Consider the following 18,748-nt stretch of genomic DNA (forward strand, 5'->3'; position numbering starts at 1 on the left):
GCTGTGACATCAGCACCCCTGACATCATCATCCTCGACATCCCTGTGCCCAACGGCCCTCGGGGCTGTGACATCAGCACCCCTGACATCATCATCCTTGACAACCCTGTGCCCAACGGCCCTCGGGGCTGTGACATCAGCACCCCTGACATCATCATCGTCAACGTCCCTGTGCCCAACGGCCCTCGGGGCTGTGACATCAGCACCCCTGATGTCATCATCCTTGACATCCCTGTCCCCATCGGCTCTCGGGGCTGTGACGTCAGCACCCCTGACGTCATCATCCTCGACATCCCTGTGCCCAACGGCTCTCGGGGCTGTGACGTCAGCACCCCTGACATCATCCTCCTCTACATCCCTGTGCCCAATGGCCCTCGGGGCTGTGACATCAGCGCCCCTGACATCATCCTCGACGTCCCTGTCCCCAACCTCCCGCAGGGCTGTGATGTTACCATCCCTGACGTCGTCATCATCCTTGACGTCCCTGTCCCCAACAGCCCTCGGGGCTGTGACATCAGCGTCCCTGACGTCATCATCCCTGACATCCCTGTCCCCATCGGCTCTCGGAGCTGTGACATCAGCGCCCCTGACATCATCCTCCTCGACATCCCTGTCCCCAACCTCCCGCAGGGCTGTGATGTCACCGTCCCCAACGTCCCTGCCCTCATCCCCAGGGACGAGGACGTCCCCAACATCCCTCGGGGTGGGGACATCCCTGTCCCTGATGTCCCTCAGGGCTGAGACTTGCGTGTCCCCAACGTCCTTGGGGGACGGGACAACATCCCCAAGAGCTGGGACATCCCTGACCCTGACGTCCCTTGGGGTGGTGGCATCTCTGTCCCCAATGTCCCTTGGGGTGGTGACATCCCTGTCCCCCACATCCCTTGGGGTGGGGACATCCTCATCCCTGATGTCCTTGTCCCCAGGGGCTGGGATGTCTCTGTCCCAAACGTCCCTTGGGGTGGGGACATCCCTGTCCCCAACATCCCTCGGGGTGGTGACAGCTCTGTCCCCAACGTCCCTCGGGGTGGTGACATCCCTGTCCCCGATGTCCTGGTCCCCAGGGGCTGGGACATCCCTGTCCCCAACATCCCTCGGGGTGGTGACAACCCTGTCCCCCGTGTCCCTTGGGGTGGGGACATCCTCATCCCTGATGTCCTTGTCTCCAGGGGCTGGGAGATCCCTGTCCCCCACGTCCCTTGGGGTGGGGACATCCTCATCCCTGATGTCCTTGTCCCCAGGGGCTGGGATGTCTCTGTCCCCAAGGTCCCTCGGGGTGGGGACACCCCTGTCCCCAACGTCCTTGTCCCCAGAGGCTGGGACATCCCTGTCCCCAATGTCCCCGAGGGTCATGACCTCCCTGTCCCCAATGTCCCTCAGAGCTGGGACATCCCCATCCCCAATGTCCTTTGGGGCTGTGACATCCTCGTCCTCACTGTGCCTGTCACACGGGGCTGGGACACCCCCCTGCCCCATGTCCCTTGTGACCGGGACGTCCCTGTCCCCAATGTCCCCGATGTCCCCGACGTCCTCGTCCACCGGGGCTGCCGTGACGGTGATGGTGACGCCGCTGGCCCAGGGGGTGACGGTGACGGCGTCCGTGGGGACAGCGCTGTCACTCTGTCCCTGGGGGACGGCTCCGGCGGGTTGGGGGGCCGTGGTGACGCCCCCGGGGGTGGCCACCGCCTCCCCGGGGAGGAGAGGAGGGGGGACGGCGGGTGAGCACCCCTCGGCCATGGGGCAGGGACCTGGGGGGGACGGGGACGTCACTGGGGGGGGCACGGGGACACGGGGCAGCCCCGGGGGAGGGAGAAAGGCCATCGGGGGGACAGGGAGGGGACCCGGGGGGACAGAGGGGACCCTGGGAGAGGCGGGGGGGACTTGGGGAAACAGAGGGGACCCCAGGAGAGGTGGGGGGACATGGAGGGGAGTCGGGGGGACACAGGGGACCCTAGTAGCAATTGGGGGGGACAGGGAAGGGACCCGGGGGGACAGAGGGGACCCCAGGAGGAGCAGGGGGACACAGAGGGGACTTGGGGGACACAGGAGACCCCAAGAGGAGCAGGAGGGTTTTGGGGGGACAGAGGGGACCCCAGGAGGGGAGAGGGGACAGGGAGGGGACTTGGGGGAACAGAGGGGACCTCAGGAGGGGGGGGGGACACAGAGGGGACTTGGGGGGACAGAGGAGACCCCAGGAGGGGGGGGGACACCCATGGCGGTGGCTGGGGGGTCCTGGGGGAGGGGGGGTGACCGGTACCTGAAGTGACAGCGGGTGACGGCCCTGGGGGTCCCGGAGCCAGCGGCAGGAGCCTGGGACCAATTTGGGGGGGTCCCGGTGTCGTTCCGGGGGTCCTGGCGTGGCGGGGGGCACAGCCCGGTGCCGGTTACAACATCGCGCTTCCAACGAGGGGTCGCGGCGATGGTTATGATGTCACCGCCACCACCAGCGGACGAGCCCGGTTTTGGGGGGTGGGGGGGCTGGGACCGGTTTCAGGGTGCCGGCAGCTCCCGGATCCCACCGGCGGCTGGGAATGGCGGAACACGCCGCCGCGGCGGTGAGGAGGGGGCGGAGCCCGGCTGCCCAGGGGCCCCGCCCACCTGAGCTGAGAACGGGCAGCTCGTGACACGTCCCCGAATAGAAATAACGAGGCCAGAGGCGGGGCGGGGATCGTTAGGGTTTTGCAAGGGGGTTTAATGGGCCCCAGGGTCCTGGGGGGGGTCGAGGGGGTCCAGGGCTTCCAGGGCTTGGGCCAGGCGGGCAAGCTCGGCGCGAAGGATGGCAACCTGGAGAAAAAAGGGGGGGGGGAAGCGTTAACGAGGGCAGCGCTAACGAAGAAGCCACGAGGCAGGGGGTGCCCCTCCCCCGGCCTTAATGAAGCGCTTCCCCCCACCCCCCCGCCTCGTTAACGAGGTTAATGAGGCACCCCTCTGGAGGGATGGGGGGGGGGTGTGCTTAATTAGCTTAACGAAGGCGCGGGACCTGCTGCGGCGGGGCGGGGGGGGCGAGGCTCCGGAGGCGACGCCGGAGGCTGCGGCTGCGCGCGCTGAGCTGGGCCCGGGCGGCCGCCGGCTCCACCAGCCCCTGGAGGGAGGGGACGGGGGGGGCCCCGGTGGCCCGTGAGGCCTTGGGAGGGGTCCCCCGCTATCCCACAATGCCTTGGAGGGCCCCCCTGCTATCCCATAATGCCCTAGGTCCTCATAATGCTCCCCAAAGTCCCAGTGTCAGCTGCGGCCTGTTGTGTCCCCCAGCATCCCACAATGCCCTGGGGTCCCCCAGCATCCCACAATGCCCTGGGGGCTCCCTCCAAGTCCCCCATGATCCCACAATGCCCTGGGGTTCCCCAGTGTCCCACGATGCCCCGGGGTCCCCCTCCAAGTCCCCCAAAGTCCCCCAGCCTCCCATAATGCCCTGGGGTCCCCCAGTGTCCCACAATGCCCCGGGGTCCCCCTCCAAGTCCCCCAGCCTCCCACAATGCCCTGGGGTCCCCCAGTGTCCCACAATGCCCTGGGTCCCCACTCACCTGCAGGCAGAGGTAGACATGGGTGTCAGGGCCCGCGGGGGCCCCCACCCAACCAGGGCCCAGCTCAGGCTCCGCCCCCAAGGGGAGGAACTGCAGAGGCCCCGCCTGTGCCAAGGCCTGGAGGGCGGGGCCCAGCGCCGTCAGCGAATCCTGTGTCTCTGCTGGACACCGCACCGCCACTGCGCAAGGCATGCTGGGATAGCTCCGCCTCCAAGCATGGCCCCGCCCCCCCAACATGGCTGCCCCCACCTGGGGCATGTGGGGAAACATGGTCACTCCCATGCACCCAGGGCATGCTGGGATTGCCAGGTCTCCAGGCCTGCTCCCTGTTTAGGCCTGAACAACATGGCTGCCTCCAGGGAGAGCTGCCATCTTAGGGCATAAGGCAACCAAGTGCATGCTGGGACATGTAGTTCTCCACAGCAGCCACCTTAGTATTAGCTGGCTGCCCCAGGGCATGCTGGGACATGTAGACCCCAACAGCCATCTTGGGCACCCCAGGGCATGCTGGGGCTTGTAGTCCTCCACAGCCCTGGCAGCCATCTTGGGCCCCAGTGCCCAGTGATCACCCCCCAGTCTTAATCACACCCTGGCAGCCATCTTGGGTGCCCCTGTGCCTGCTAGGACATGTAGTCCCCCTCAAACCCGGCAGCCATCTTGGGTGCCCCTGTGCCTGCTGGGACATGTAGTCCCCCCTCAACCCTGGCAGCCATCTTGGGTGCCCCTGTGCCTGCTGGGACATGTAGTCCCCCCTCAACCCTGGCAGCCATCTTGGGTGCCCCTGTGCCTGCTGGGACATGTAGTCCCCCTCAACCCTGGCAGCCCCCTTGTCCCCCACCCTCCGCACTCACCGGGGGGCCGCGCGGCGCCGAGGCGGAAGGTGTCTCGCAGGGCTCGCGCCGCCCTCACCACCTCCTGCATGGCCGCCACCTCGGCCTCCACCTTGGGGCAGCGCCAGTGAGCCTGGGGGGGGGACAGACAGAGAGACAAGACAGAGAGACAAGGGGGGGTCAGGGGGGCGCAGCCCCCTTGCGGACCCCCCCCCCCCCCAACCGCGGGCAGCGGCACCCACCAGGCGGGCGGCGTCGGGGAAGGGGGCGAGGCAGAGGGTGGGGGGCGCGGGGGGGGCGCGGGGGAGGCGCTGCCAGAGCTCCTCGCTGAGGAAGGGGGCGAAGGGGGCGAGGAGGCGCAGCCCCAGCTCGGCGCAGCTCAGCAGGGTGCGGCGCGTCTCGGCCCCGGCTCCCGGCTCCCGCAGCGTCGGTTTGGCCGTCTCCTGCGGACGGACAGACGGAAGGTGGGGCGTTAGGAGGAGGGGGACGCGGTTGAGGAGAGAACGCTGGGTCAGACGGACAGACGGATGCAGTTGACCAAGGGGCAGCAATGGAAGAGAGGCAGGTGGTGGGATGGACGGACAGACGGACGTGGGTGAACAAAGGTTGACGCCCAAGGGGACATGGCAAGAGGGACGGACAGACAGATGGGGTCAACCACGGTAATGGTTGGGCTCAACGTTGAACAGGTGGGGTGGGACAGACAGACAGACACACTCGAGAGCGGACTAAGGTCAACGCTCAAGGACCTGACGGATTGGAGTGGACAGACAGACAGACACCACAACCACGTCAAGTTGGGTTGGGTTCAACAGCCAAGGAGCAACAATAGGTCGGGCGGGACAGACAGACAGACGCACTCAAGAGAGCAGACTAAGGTCAACGCTCCAGGAGACCTGATGGATGGGGGTGGACGGACGGACACCATCAACCACATCAAGATGGGCTGTGTACAACAGTCTCGGGTGGGACAGACAGATGGATGCGTTCAACAGGGTGAGGTTGGGCAACGCTCCAGGACACCCAAGGGATTGGGGTGGACAGACAAACGGACAGCATCAACCATGGGTTGGGTACAAGAGTCAAGGAGCTACAACATGTCGGGTTGGACAGACGGAAGGACAGGCTCAGCAGGACACGTTTAACACCCGGAGGAGATGCGAGGGGCCAGGCAGGACAGACGGACAAGGACCAGGCAGGACGGATGGACAAGGCCGCCCACCAGGTAGACGTCGCAGAAGCTGCGCAGCCAGAAGTGGTGGACGGCAGCCACGGCGCCGTGGACCTCCAGGGCCTCCATCCGCCGCCCGTACTCCCCCACCGCCTGCGCCAGTCGGCTCAGCACCCACCGGTCCATGGGGTGCTGCGGCACCACCTGCCAAGGAAGAAAAAGGGGTGGGGGTCCCGGGGTCACAGACCCCCACCCTGACCTCCACCAACCCACCCTGGTACCTCCTCGGGGGGTTGGGGGACGAAGCGGGGCCCCAAGGCGGCGAGGACGAACTTGACGGCGTTCCAGATCTTGTTGCAGAAGCGACGGTAGTTCAAGGCCGTGGCCACGTCCAGGCGGATGTCGTCACCTACGGGCAGCGTTGGGGACACGGAGGTGGGTCCCCAGGGCGGGGACAGGGCCGCCTCGGGGTGGGAAGAGGGTCCCGGGGTTGCCTTGACCCCTTACCGTGGACGTTGTGGGAGCACAGGGCCATGCGGAGAGCGTCGGTGCCGCACTCGGGGATGCCGTGGGGGAACTGGCGCCTCTGGGGGGGCCGGGGAGGGGTTAGGGGGGGCCAGGGAGGGGCTCTGGGGGGCGACAGGGATGGGGACGGGTCCTACCTGTCCCTCCGTGGCCACTGTGAGCTCGTGGGGGTCCAGGATCCTTTGGTGGAGCCTCTCCTGTAGCTCCTGCGAGACAAGAGACCCTACAATAACAAAGGGGCTGTGGCAGCCGCGTTGTCACAGGTCTGTCACCGCGCGGTCTCCGTGACCCACTGTCAGGGTCTCTCGCGGCTACGGAGTTTGTCATTGTGAGGTCTCTCAGAAAGTCACGGCAACTGGGTGTGTTTTTGTAGGGTCTCCGGCTTGGGGTTTGCTATCGTTGCGTCGTTGGCAAAAAAAAATAAAATAAAATCTCTTTTTGTAAGAGTTTTGAGTTGATAATTTGTTATTGTAGGGTCTCTTGCAAAAAAACGTGTTGCGGTAGGGTCTTCCCGATCAAAGCCTGTTGTGGTGGGGTCTTCCCAATCCAGACTTGTTGTGGTATGGTCTTCCCAAACCGCGCTGGGCGCCGTAGGGTCCGCCCAAACCGCGCTGGGCGCCGTAGGGTCCGCCCAAACCGCGCTGGGCGCCGTAGGGTCCGCCCAAACCGGACCTGGCGCCGTAGGGTCCACCCAAACCGCGCTGGGCGCCGTAGGGTCTTCCCAAACCGTGCTGAGCACCGTAGGGTCCGCCCAAACCGGACCTGGCGCCGTAGGGTCCGCCCAAACCGCGCTGGACGCCGTAGGGTCCGCCCAAACCGCGCTGGACGCCGTAGGGTCCGCCCAAACCGCGCTGGACGCCGTAGGGTGTTTGAGCAACGCGTTTGTCGCGGCGGGGTTCCCAAAAAGCCAGTTTGTTATTGTAGGGTCTCCAGATGGATTTCTTGCGGCCGGGTCTGTGTTGTGGGGTGGAGGTTTGTTATTGTAGGGTCTCCGGTACCTGGAGAGAAGCGCCGGCGATGACATCACGAGGATCGATGACGTTGCCCAGGGATTTGCTCATCTTGCGCCCGTGGGTGTCGCGCACCAGCGAGTGCAGAAGGACCTGGAGGGGAGGGGGAAGACAGTGTTGGGGGGGACAGGGGACACTTGGGGACCCCAGAGATGGGGACAGGGGACACTTGGGGACCCCTGAGAGGGGGACAGGGAACGTTGAGGGGGGACAGGGGACACCCAGGAGGGGGACAGGTGACATTGGGAGGTGACAGGGGACACTTGGGGACCCCTGAAAGGAGGACAGGGGACATTGGGAGGGGACAGGGGACACTTGGGGACCCCTGAGAGGGGGACAGAGGACCCTCGGGGACCCCCAAGAGGGGGACAGGTGACATTGGGAGGGGACAGGGTACACTTGGGGACACCTGACAGGGGAACAGGGGACATTGCGGGGGGACAGGGGACCCTTGGGGACTCCTGAGATGGGGATGGGGGACACTGGGAGGGGACAGCGGACCCTTGGGGACCCCAGAGAGGGGGACAGGGGACACTTGGGGACCCCAGAGAGGGGAACGAGGGATGTTGCAGGGGTGACGGGAGACCCTTGGGGACCCTCGAGAGGGGAACGGGGGACTTTGGGGGGGGATGAGGACACTTGGGGACCCCCAAGAGGGGGACAGGGGACCCTTGGGGACACAGAGGCACCCCAGAGAGGGACCGGGACCCCCCAAAAAGGGACACGCCACCAAGAAAGGGAAGAAAGAACATGTGGGGACCAGCAAGACACGGCAGGAGGGAGAGCTTAGGGGGTGCTGGGGTCACGGGGGATCCTTGGGGACCCCCAAGGGGACGCGGGGGGACATCGGGGGGGACCTGGGAGAAGGGCAAGTGGCCGGTGAGCTGCTGGCCCAGCATGACCATCCGCGCCACCCAGAAGAAGAGGAGGTCGCCACCCGTCTCCAACACGCTCGTGGGGTAGAAACGTCGAAAATCGGGGGTCTGGGGGACGAAAAAGGGGGGACGGGGGGGTGGGACGCCGTCCCCCGTGTCCCCCCAGGTGTCCCCCGCGTCCCCCCCAAATTCACCTCTTCGGGCCAGCCCAGCGCGGCGAAGGGGAAGAGCGCGGAGGAGAACCAGGTGTCCAGGACGTCGGGGTCTGCGAAGGGGTGGGGGGACCCCGAAAGTCCTCGGAGCCTCGAGGGGGGGACCCCAAAAGGCCTCGGAGTCCGGGTGAGGGGTTTGGGTGGGGGGGGACGGGGGGGGAGCAAAGGGGTGCTGGAGGTGGCGTGGGGCACCGGCGGGGGGGCAGGTGGGGGATTTTGGGGGTGCTGGAAGTGGGCGAGGGGTGACAGAAGGGTGGCTGGGGGTTGATGGGGAGACGTGGGGGGGAGTTTGGGGTGCTGGAGGAGGATTTTAGGGTGCTGGAAGAGGATTTAGGGGTGCCAGAGCACAGCTGGGGGTGCTGGCGGGGGGACGGAGAGGGTTTTGGGGTACAGGAGAAAGAGCTCAGGGAGACTTTCAGGGTGACGGGAGAATTTTTGGGCTGCAGGAGGGTGCAGGGGGCAAGGTGGGGACACCGGGGAGCTTTTGGGGTGCTCCCCCCCTCCCCCCCACCTTGCTGGAGCTGGAGCTCGTCGGGGGGGCGGCGGAGGGCGCGGGCGGCGGCGGCGCGCGCCTCGGCCTCGCTGCGCCCCACTACCCAGAGACCCTCGGGGTGCTCGGGGGGAGACCCCACCGAGGGAACCCCCACCCGGTACGCCGGCACCCGGTGTCCCCACCACAGCTGCCGCGAGAGGCACCAGTCTCTGCGGGGAGGAGGAGGACGACAGACGGACGCGCGTGATGTCAGCGCGGATGTGCATGACGTCAGCGCGGACGCCCATGACGTCAGCGCGGACGCCCCGGCGTCCCCCTCCCCGACCCCCGTCTCACCCGACGTTGTCCATCCACGTCTTCCAGTTCTTCTCGTGAAATTTGGGGACCAGTTCGAGACGCCCCGACGTCACCGCCTGGGGCGAGAAAGGGCGAGGTGACGGAGCCGGGCGTCGGGGGCGCGTCCCCGTCCCGCCGCGGCCCCCGCGTCACCTCGCGGGCGCGCCGCGCCATCTCCCCGCACCGCAGGAACCACTGGCTCTTCAGCAGGTACTCGACGACGTCCCCCGAGCGGCTGCGGGGACATCGGGGTCACCTCGGTCCCCGGGGACGCGGAGGGGACGGGGCGGGGACGGCGCTTACCTGCACACGGGGAGCGTCATGGCGTGGTCCTGGGTGCCGCGGTACAGCCCTCGCTCGGCCAGCGCGGCCACCACCTTCTCCCGCGCCACGAAGCGATGGACGCCCTGGGGACGCGGGGACAGGGCTGGGGACAGGGCTGGGGACGCGGGGACGGAGGGGACAGGGCTGGGGACGCGGGGACGGAGGGGACGCGGGGACGGAGGGGACGGAGGGGACGTGCCTAGGGACTATGGAGAAGTAACAGAGGACAGAACTGGGGACACGTGGATGGAGGGGACACGGGGAAGTGACAGGGAAGAGAACTGGGGACGCGGGGACGGAGGGGACGCGGGGAAGTGACAGGGAAGAGAACTGGGGACGCGGGGACGGAGAGGACACGGGGACAAGAGGGAACACAGGGAAGTGACAGGGAACAAAACTGAGGACACAGGGACGGAAGGGACACGGGGACGGAGGGGACGGAGGGGAAGTGACAGGGAAGAGAACTGGGGACACGGGGACAAGAGGGGACGGAGGGGACAAGAGGGGACGGAGGGGACATGCCTAGGGACAATGGGGAAGTGACAGAGGACAGAACTGGGGACACGTGGACGGAGGGGACACGGGGAAGTGACAGGGAAGAGAACTGGGGACGCGGGGACGGAAGGGACACGGGGACAGAGGGGAAGTGACAGGGAAGAGAACTGGGGACACGGACAAGAGGGGACACAGGGACAAGAGGGGACACAGGGACAAGAGGGGACACAGGGACAAGAGGGGACACAGGGAAGTGACAGGGAAGAGAACTGGGGACATGGGGACAAGAGGGGACGCGGGGACATGAGGAAGTGACAGGGAAGAGAACTGGGGACACGGGGACAGAGGGGACACGGGGACATGCCTAGGGACTATGGGGAAGTGACAAGGAACAGAACTGGGGATACGGTGACAAGGGGACGCGGGGACGGAGGGGACACGCCTGGTGACACGGGGAAGGGACAGAGGACAGAACCGGGGACGGAGGGGACGCGGGGGAAGTGACAAGGAATGGAACTGGGGCCACGGGGACCGACAAGACACACCTGGGGACGCGGGGAAGGGACAGAGGACAGCCCGGGGGACAGGCCTGGGGCCACGGGGACGGGAAGGACGGTACCTGGAGCCACCCCCCACCCGGGGGACACATGGTGCCGTCGTCCCCGATGACGGAGAGCAGGGGCAGCCCGTGGGCGCGGGCCAGCGCCAGGTCAGGGGGGCTGTGCCCCGGCGTCACCTTCACCGCCCCTGCGGGGACCGGGGCCGCCGTCACCCCCTGCCACCCGCGCCCCCTCCCGTCACCCCCCGCCAGCACCGGTGTGTCCCCCCATGAAGAGGGACCGGTCACCTCCCCAAACTGGGACGCTCACGCCCGGACCAGTCTCTGTGGCTCCCGTACTGGGCCAGCTTCCTCGCCCTACGGCTGTCCCAGTCCCCATACTGGTCCCAGTACCCCCCCGCCCCGGTACGGGGCCCAGTACCGGTGCCGCGGGCGGGCTCCACGCTGGGGTCGGTGACAACGGGCAGGAGCTGCCCCGTGAAGGGGTGACGGAGGTGACGGCCGTGGAGGTGCTGGGGGAAGGGGCGGGGTGATTGCAGGCCCCGCCTCTGTGGGGGCAAACCCCACCCCTCCCCAGCCAGGCCCCACCCACCAAGCACTGGCCCTTTAAGAGCAGCTGGGTGCCACTCCTCCGGGCCAAGTGACACCTCTTGAGGGTGGAGCTAGCTCATGACATCATAGCCTGCTAACCAATCCCTGACAACCTCCACAGATTGAAAACTCCACCCCATTCTCTAAGCCCCACCCCTCCATTGGCCACACCCCCAGATTCCTTCAAAGCCAGTAAAGGTCTGACCCCTAATTAGGCCCCACCCCTTCCAGGCCCAAGCCCCACCCCTTTCCCATAGATGCAGGAAAAGGAACAGAGCTAAATGATGACCCCATCAACCAATCCCTGCAAAGCTTTGCTACCCCTGCTGCTGAAACCCCGCCCCCTGCAGGACACCCCTGCCTTGCAGACCCCACCCCTTCCATGAAGCCACACCCCTCACCCGCAAACCCCACCCCTTCCATGAAGCCCCACCCCTCACCCGCAGACCCCACCCCTTCCATGAAGCCCCACCCCTCACCCGCAAGCCCCACCCCTTCCATAAAGCCCCACCCCTTCCATAAAGCCCCATCCCTTCCATAAAGCCCCACCCCTTCCATAAAGCCCCACCCCTTCCATAAAGCCCCACCCCTTCCATAAAGCCCCACCCCTTCCATAAAGCCCCACCCCTTCCATAAAGCCCCACCCCTTCCATAAAGCCCCACCCCTTCCATAAAGCCCCACCCCTTCCATAAAGCCCCACCCCTTCCATAAAGCCCCACCCCCACCCACAAGCCCCCTTCCATAAAGCCCCCCCCTTCCATAAAGCCCCCCCCTTCCATAAAGCCCCACCCCTTCCATAAAGCCCCACCCCTTCCATAAAGCCCCACCCCTTCCATAAAGCCCCACCCCCACCCACAAGCCCCCTTCCATAAAGCCCCACCCCTTCCATAAAGCCCCACCCCTTCCATAAAGCCCCACCCCTTCCATAAAGCCCCACCCCTTCCATAAAGCCCCACCCCTTCCATAAAGCCCCACCCCTTCCATAAAGCCCCACCCCTTCCATAAAGCCCCACCCCTTCCATAAAGCCCCACCCCTTCCATAAAGCCCCACCCCTTCCATAAAGCCCCACCCCTTCCATAAAGCCCCACCCCCACCCACAAGCCCCTTTCCATAAAGCCCCACCCCTTCCATAAAGCCCCACCCCTTCCATAAAGCCCCACCCCTTCCATAAAGCCCCACCCCTTCCATAAAGCCCCACCCCTTCCATAAAGCCCCACCCCTTCCATAAAGCCACACCCCTTCCATAAAGCCACACCCACACCCACAAGCCCCCTTCCATAAAGCCATGCCCCTCACCTGCAAACCACACCCCTTCCATCAAGCCACACCTCTCCATAAGCCTTGCCTCTGCCAGAAGCCCTGCCCCTTGGCCCTCGTGGCCCCGCCCCATCGAGGCCCCGCCCCATCGCGGCCCCGCCCCTCACCGTGTAGCGGGGGTCCTCGGGGTGCACGGCCACGGCCACGTCCCCCAGCAGCGTCTCCGGGCGCGTCGTGGCCACCAGCAGCTCCAGGCCTGGCCACGGGGAGAACACGCCAGGGACACGCCAGGAACACGGAGAGGAGGAACACACGTGTCCGAGCGTGTTGCTGGGCGCGGCGGGGGGGGAACCCCCGGGCGCAGAGAGGAGCCCCGCGAGGGTCCCGCCGGCCGCTCACCGTCCCCGCCCTCCACGGGGTAAGCGAAGGTGACGAGGACGCCGAAGGTGACGGGTTGGGGACAGCCGGGGACGCGCAGCGCCGTGGGGCCCGGCAGGGCGCGGGGCTCCACCTGCCGAGGCACGGAGGGTTCGGGGACGTTTTGGGGACACTTGGGGACGCTTGGGGACGTTTGGGGACGTTTCGGGGACGCGCTCACCTCCACGTCGGCCAGGGCGGAGCGCAGCGCGCAGGACCAGCTGACGAGACGCCGATCGCGGTGAATCAACCCCGTTCGGTGAAGCCGCACGAAAGCCTCCGCCACCGCTCGCGAGAAACCCTGCGGGGACGACGGCGGGGACATTTTAGGGCAGGGGGACACAGGACACGGGGGACATTTGGGGACCCCCCGGGGGTCCGCGCTTACGGGGTCCATGGTGAAGGCGCAGCGGCTCCAGTCCAGCGACGCTCCCAGCGCCCGCAGTTGCCGCAAGATCTCGTCGCCGTGCCTGCAAGGAATGGGGGGGGGGGTGCGCGCGCGCGTGACGCGTTTTTGGGGTGTCACCCCCTCGCCCGCGTCCCCTCAGCCCCTCCCCGTCACCCACGCCCCCCCCCCCCCTCACCGTTCTTTCCAGCTCCAAACTTCCTTCAGGAATTCGGACCGCGTCAGATCGCGACGCCGTAAACCGCGCCGGCGCCACAGCCAGCGCTCCACCACCGCCTGGGGACACGGGGGGGGCGTTGGGGACACGGGGGGGGGGGGCGTTGGGGACACGGGGGGGGGGCACCCATAGGTGCCCCGGGGGTCTTACCTGGGTGGCGATGCCGGCGTGGTCGGTGCCCGGCACCCAGAGCACGGTCCAGCCCTGCATCCGCCGCCTGCCACGGCAGCGTTGGCACCCGTGCAACCCCCCCTCACCAAGCACCCATGGGTGACCCCAGGGCCCCCTCCCCCCGATACCCCTTCCCAAACCCCCGGGGCACCTATGGGTGCCCGCACACCCCTCAGGACCCTCCAAGTGCTCCCGGAAGCCCCAGATCTGCCCTTAAGAACCCAAATCCCACCCTCACCCCCCCACACCGAGACCTCCCCCCAGGACCTCAATCTGCCCCCCCCAGCCCCAAATACCCCCTGGAACCCCCCCAAAATACCCCCAGTGACCCCAATCTGCCCCCCCCGCCCCAAATATCCCCCCGGAACCCCCCCAAATGCCCCCAGTGTCCCCAATTTGCCCCCCCCCCCAAATATCCCCCTGGAACCCCCCCAAAATGCCCCCAGTGACCCCAATTTGCCCCCCCCCCACCCCAAATATCCCCCTGGAACCCCCCCAAAATACCCCCAGGACCCCAATCTGCCCCCCCAGCCCCAAATACGCCCTGGAACCCCCCCAAAATGCCCCCAGTGACCCCAATCTGCCCCCCAGCCCCAAATACCCCCTGGAACCCCCCCAAAATGCCCCCAGTGACCCCAATCTGCCCCCCCCGCCCCAAATATCCCCCTGGAACCCCCCCAAAATGCCCCCAGTGACCCCAATCTGCCCCCCCGCCCCAAATATCCCCCTGGAACCCCCCCAAAATACCCCCAGGACCCCAATCTGCCCCCCCAGCCCCAAATACACCCTGGAACCCCCCCAAAATGCCCCCAGTGACCCCAATCTGCCCCCCAGCCCCAAATACCCCCTGGAACCCCCCCAAAATGCCCCCAGTGACCCCAATCTGCCCCCCCCGCCCCAAATATCCCCCTGGAACCCCCCCAAAATGCCCCCAGTGACCCCAATCTGCCCCCCCGCCCCAAATATCCCCCTGGAAACCCCCCCAAAATGCCCCCAGTGACCCCAATTTGCCCCCCCACCCCAAATATCCCCCTGGAACCCCCCCAAATGCCCCCAGTGTCCCCAATTTGCCCCCCCCCCAAATATCCCCCTGGAACCCCCCCAAAATGCCCCCAGTGACCCCAATTTGCCCCCCCCCCCCAAATATCCCCCTGGAACCCCCCCAAAATACCCCCAGGACCCCAATCTGCCCCCCCAGCCCCAAATACGCCCTGGAACCCCCCCAAAATGCCCCCAGTGACCCCAATCTGCCCCCCCAGCCCCAAATACCCCCTGGAACCCCCCCAAAATACCCCCAGTGACCCCAATCTGCCCCCCCCGCCCCAAATATCCCCCCGGAACCCCCCCAAATGCCCCCAGTGTCCCCAATTTGCCCCCCCCCCAAATATCCCCCTGGAACCCCCCCAAAATGCCCCCAGTGACCCCAATTTGCCCCCCCCCACCCCAAATATCCCCCTGGAACCCCCCCAAAATACCCCCAGGACCCCAATCTGCCCCCCCAGCCCCAAATACGCCCTGGAACCCCCCCAAAATGCCCCCAGTGACCCCAATCTGCCCCCCAGCCCCAAATACCCCCTGGAACCCCCCCAAAATGCCCCCAGTGACCCCAATCTGCCCCCCAGCCCCAAATACCCCCTGGAACCCCCCCAAAATGCCCCCAGTGACCCCAATCTGCCCCCCCCGCCCCAAATATCCCCCTGGAACCCCCCCAAAATGCCCCCAGTGACCCCAATTTGCCCCCCCACCCCAAATATCCCCCTGGAACCCCCCCAAAATGCCCCCAGTGACCCCAATTTGCCCCCCCCCACCCCAAATATCCCCCTGGAACCCCCCCAAAATACCCCCAGGACCCCAATCTGCCCCCCCAGCCCCAAATACGCCCTGGAACCCCCCCAAAATGCCCCCAGTGACCCCAATCTGCCCCCCAGCCCCAAATACCCCCTGGAACCCCCCCAAAATGCCCCCAGTGACCCCAATCTGCCCCCCCCGCCCCAAATATCCCCCTGGAACCCCCCCAAAATGCCCCCAGTGACCCCAATCTGCCCCCCCGCCCCAAATATCCCCCTGGAAACCCCCCCAAAATGCCCCCAGTGACCCCAATTTGCCCCCCCCACCCCAAATATCCCCCCAGAACCCCCCCAAATGCCCCCAGTGACCCCAATTTGCCCCCCCCAAATATCCCCCTGGAACCCCCCCAAAATGCCCCCAGTGACCCCAATCTGCCCCCCCAGCCCCAAATACCCCCTGGAACCCCCCCAAAATACCCCCAGGACCCCAATCTGCCCCCCCAGCCCCAAATACCCCCAAGACCCCCCCCCAAAATATCCCAAATGACCCCAATCTGCTCCCCCAGCCGCAAATACCCCCTTGGAACCCCCCCAAAATACCCCCAGTGACCCCAATCTGCCCCCCCAGCCCCAAATATACCCCCAAGACCCCCACCCCGGGACCCCAATCTGCCCCCTCCAGCCCCACCGACCAGCGCACGAGGGCATCTTGGAGGGCGACGGTGAGCGCGTGGCCCAGGTGCAGGGAGCCGGTGACGTTGGGGGGGGGCAACACCAGGCTGAGCACGCGGCCCCCCCCCGGCGCCTGCAGAACGCAGGCGCGGGCTGAGACCGGACACAACTCGGCGCAGGAGTGAGCTAAGTCCAATCACCGCTCGGCGCGGGAGAAGGCTGAGACCGGACACCGCTCAGCACAGGAATGGCGTACCGGCACCTTGCTGGCTGTCTCCTCCCCCCCTCCCATGGGTGTTTTCTCCCCCCCGCCACGGGTGTTTTCTACCCCACTCACCGAGGCGGGGGGTGTGAAGAGACCCTGCCGCTCCCACCAGCTGTACCAGGCCGCCTCCACGTAACGGGGGCTGTAAGCGGGGGGCAACGCCACCCCCGTGGCTGCGCCCCAAAAAAGTGTCACCGCGCGGCCCCGGCCCAGCCCCACAGCCCCCCCCCCGTGTCGCCCCACGGCCCCCCCCCCGATCGCCCCTCGTACCCTTCTTGCCGTCGGGGTCCAGGGGGTGCTGATACTCCACAACGGTTTTCGGGGTCCAGCCCTTTGGGGGGGCTGTTGGTGCCTGTGGAGCAACCCAAAACCAGTATAGACCAACACAAACCAGTATAAACCAGTACAAACCGGTACACATCGGTATTCTCCCCCCAAAAACCCTCCAGCCCTTCCCACGTGCTCCCAGTGTCCCCCCACCTCCGCCTCCCACTTGCATACCTCCCTTCCCAGTTGCCCCCAGCACCTCCCAGTTGCTCCCAGTTATCCCCACAGTCCTCCGGTCCCTCTCCTAGTCCTCTCAAACCCCTCCAGTGTCCACGAGCCCCTCTCCCAGTTCCCCCAGTCCCTCCCAGTTGCTCCCAGTGTCCCCCAGCCCCAAGCCCCTGCAGTTACCCCCAGCAGCCCCCAGCCCCTCTCCCAGTTGTCCCCAGTCCCTCTCCCAGTTGCTCCCAGTTGCTCCCAGTGTCTCCCAGCCCCTCTCCCAGTCGCTCCCAGTGTCCACGAGCCCCTCTCCCAGTTGCCCCCAGCCCCTCTCCCAGTTGCTCCCAGTGTCTCCCAGCCCCTCTCCCAGTTGCTCCCAGTGTCCACGAGCCCCTCTCCCAGTTGCCCCCAGCCCCTCTCCCAGTTGCTCCCAATGTCCCCCAGCTCCTCTTCCAGTGTCCCCCAGTCCCTCTCCCAGTCCCAAGCCCCTGCGGTCCCCCCCAGCAGCCCCCAGCCCCTCTCCCAGCGCCTCCCAGTCGCTCCCAGTTGCCCCCAGCCCCTCTCCCAGCGCCTCCCAGTTGCTCCCAGTCGCCCCCAGCCCCTCTCCCAGCGCCTCCCAGTCGCTCCCAGTCGCCCCCAGCCCCTCTCCCAGTTGCCCCCAGTCCCTCTCCCAGTTGCCCCCAGTGTCTCCCAGCCCCTCTCCCAGTTGCTCCCAGTGTCCACGAGCCCCTCTCCCAGTTGCTCCCAGTGTCCACGAGCCCCTCTCCCAGTTGCTCCCCATGTCCCCCAGCTCCTCTCCCAGTGTCCCCCAGTCCCTCTCCCAGTCCCAAGCCCCTGCGGTCCCCCCCAGCAGCCCCCAGCCCCTCTCCCAGCGCCTCCCAGTCGCTCCCAGTTGCCCCCAGCCCCTCTCCCAGCGCCTCCCAGTCGCTCCCAGTGTCCCCCAGCCCCTCTCCCAGTTGCCCCCAGCCCCTCTCCCAGCGCCTCCCAGTCGCTCCCAGTTGCCCCCAGCGCCTCCCAGTCCCGCCTGCTCCCCGCACCTGGGGCCCGGCCCCCTCCAGGGCCGCTCTCTCCCGCCGCTGCCGCTGCCGCTTCTCCTTGTGCTCCCGGGCGCGGAGCCGGGCCTGCTCGGGGGCGGCCCCCGGCGGGGCGGCGGGGGGGACCCCGCTGCAGCGGGCGCGGCCCCCCACGGGTGTCCGCAGGGCACGGGGGGCGGCGCTCAGCGCTCGGGCCAGCGCGGCGGCCGCCATGGGGGACCTGCGGGCGACGGGACCCAGGCGGCCGCCTCCCCCCGGCACGTGACCGACCCTCTTCACGTGACGGCCCCCTACGCACACACGCACGCACGCACGCAGCGGAGGGGGGGGCGTGGCCGGTGGCGCCCCCACGTGGTCCGGCGCGGAGCAGGCCGGGAGAAAGGGGGCGGGGCCCGCGGCGGCGGTAGGGGCGTGGGGTGAGTGTGGGGCGGGGGGGGGGCGGCAATGGGGCAGATTGGGGGGGTGGGGGGGGCAGAGCGGGGGTCGGGGGGCAACAGGCACTGGGGGGGCAGTGGGAGGTAACAGGGATTGGGGGGGGGACAGTGGGGATTGGGGGGCCAGTGGGGGAGCAATGGGGGGTAACAGGGACTGGAGGGGCAATGGGGACTGGGGGGGGCAATGGGGGGCAGTGGGGATTGGGGGGCCAGTGGGGGGGCAACAGGGACGGGGGGGGCAATGGGGGTCAGTGGGGATTGGGGGGCCAGTGGGGGGGCAATGGGGGGTAACAGGGACTGGAGGGGCAGTGGGGGGCAATGGGGACTGGGGGGGGCAATGGGGGGCAGTGGGGATTGGGGGGCCAGTGGGGGGGCAACAGGGACTGGGGGGGCGATTGGTGGCCAGTGGGGGGGCAGTGGGGACTGGGTGGCCAGTTGGGGGGGCAACAGGGACTGGGGGCAATGGGGGGGTAACAGGGTCTGGGGGGGCCAGTGGGGGGGGTAACAGGGAGTGGGGGGGCCAGTGGGAGGGCAAGGGGGTCTGGGGGTGCAATGAGGGGCAACAGGGGCTCACCCCACTGCGCTGCTCCGTTTCCCTCACAGGTTGCAAGTGCCGGCGGCACCGGTCATACTGGTGGTACTGTTGATACTGGTGGTACTGT

The 18,748-nt window shown here is 67.2% G+C and overlaps 1 protein-coding gene across 1 annotated transcript; it reads right to left on the minus strand.

The window, feature by feature from the left end:
• Nucleotides 1-2,690: 2,690 nt before the first annotated feature.
• VARS2 (valyl-tRNA synthetase 2, mitochondrial) lies at nt 2,691-17,865 on the minus strand (the record flags this gene model as incomplete). The annotated part of the gene is made up of 28 exons (XM_082012231.1): nt 2,691-2,783; nt 2,980-3,081; nt 3,521-3,699; nt 4,372-4,483; nt 4,593-4,793; nt 5,573-5,725; nt 5,803-5,930; nt 6,029-6,107; nt 6,184-6,252; nt 7,045-7,149; nt 7,914-8,039; nt 8,126-8,196; nt 8,655-8,845; nt 8,973-9,049; nt 9,126-9,207; nt 9,276-9,379; nt 10,411-10,538; nt 10,772-10,862; nt 12,368-12,456; nt 12,600-12,711; nt 12,799-12,918; nt 13,006-13,087; nt 13,202-13,299; nt 13,391-13,457; nt 15,891-16,003; nt 16,208-16,308; nt 16,406-16,487; nt 17,656-17,865. The coding sequence occupies 28 exons, from the start codon at nt 17,863-17,865 to the stop codon at nt 2,691-2,693; spliced, it is 3,165 nt and encodes a 1,054-aa protein (XP_081868357.1).
• Between the last annotated feature and the right edge of the window lie 883 nt (nt 17,866-18,748).

Source organism: Phaethon aethereus, assembly GCF_964289735.1.
Source record: "Phaethon aethereus genome assembly, chromosome: 33".
NCBI classification, from domain to species: Eukaryota; Metazoa; Chordata; class Aves; order Phaethontiformes; family Phaethontidae; genus Phaethon; species Phaethon aethereus.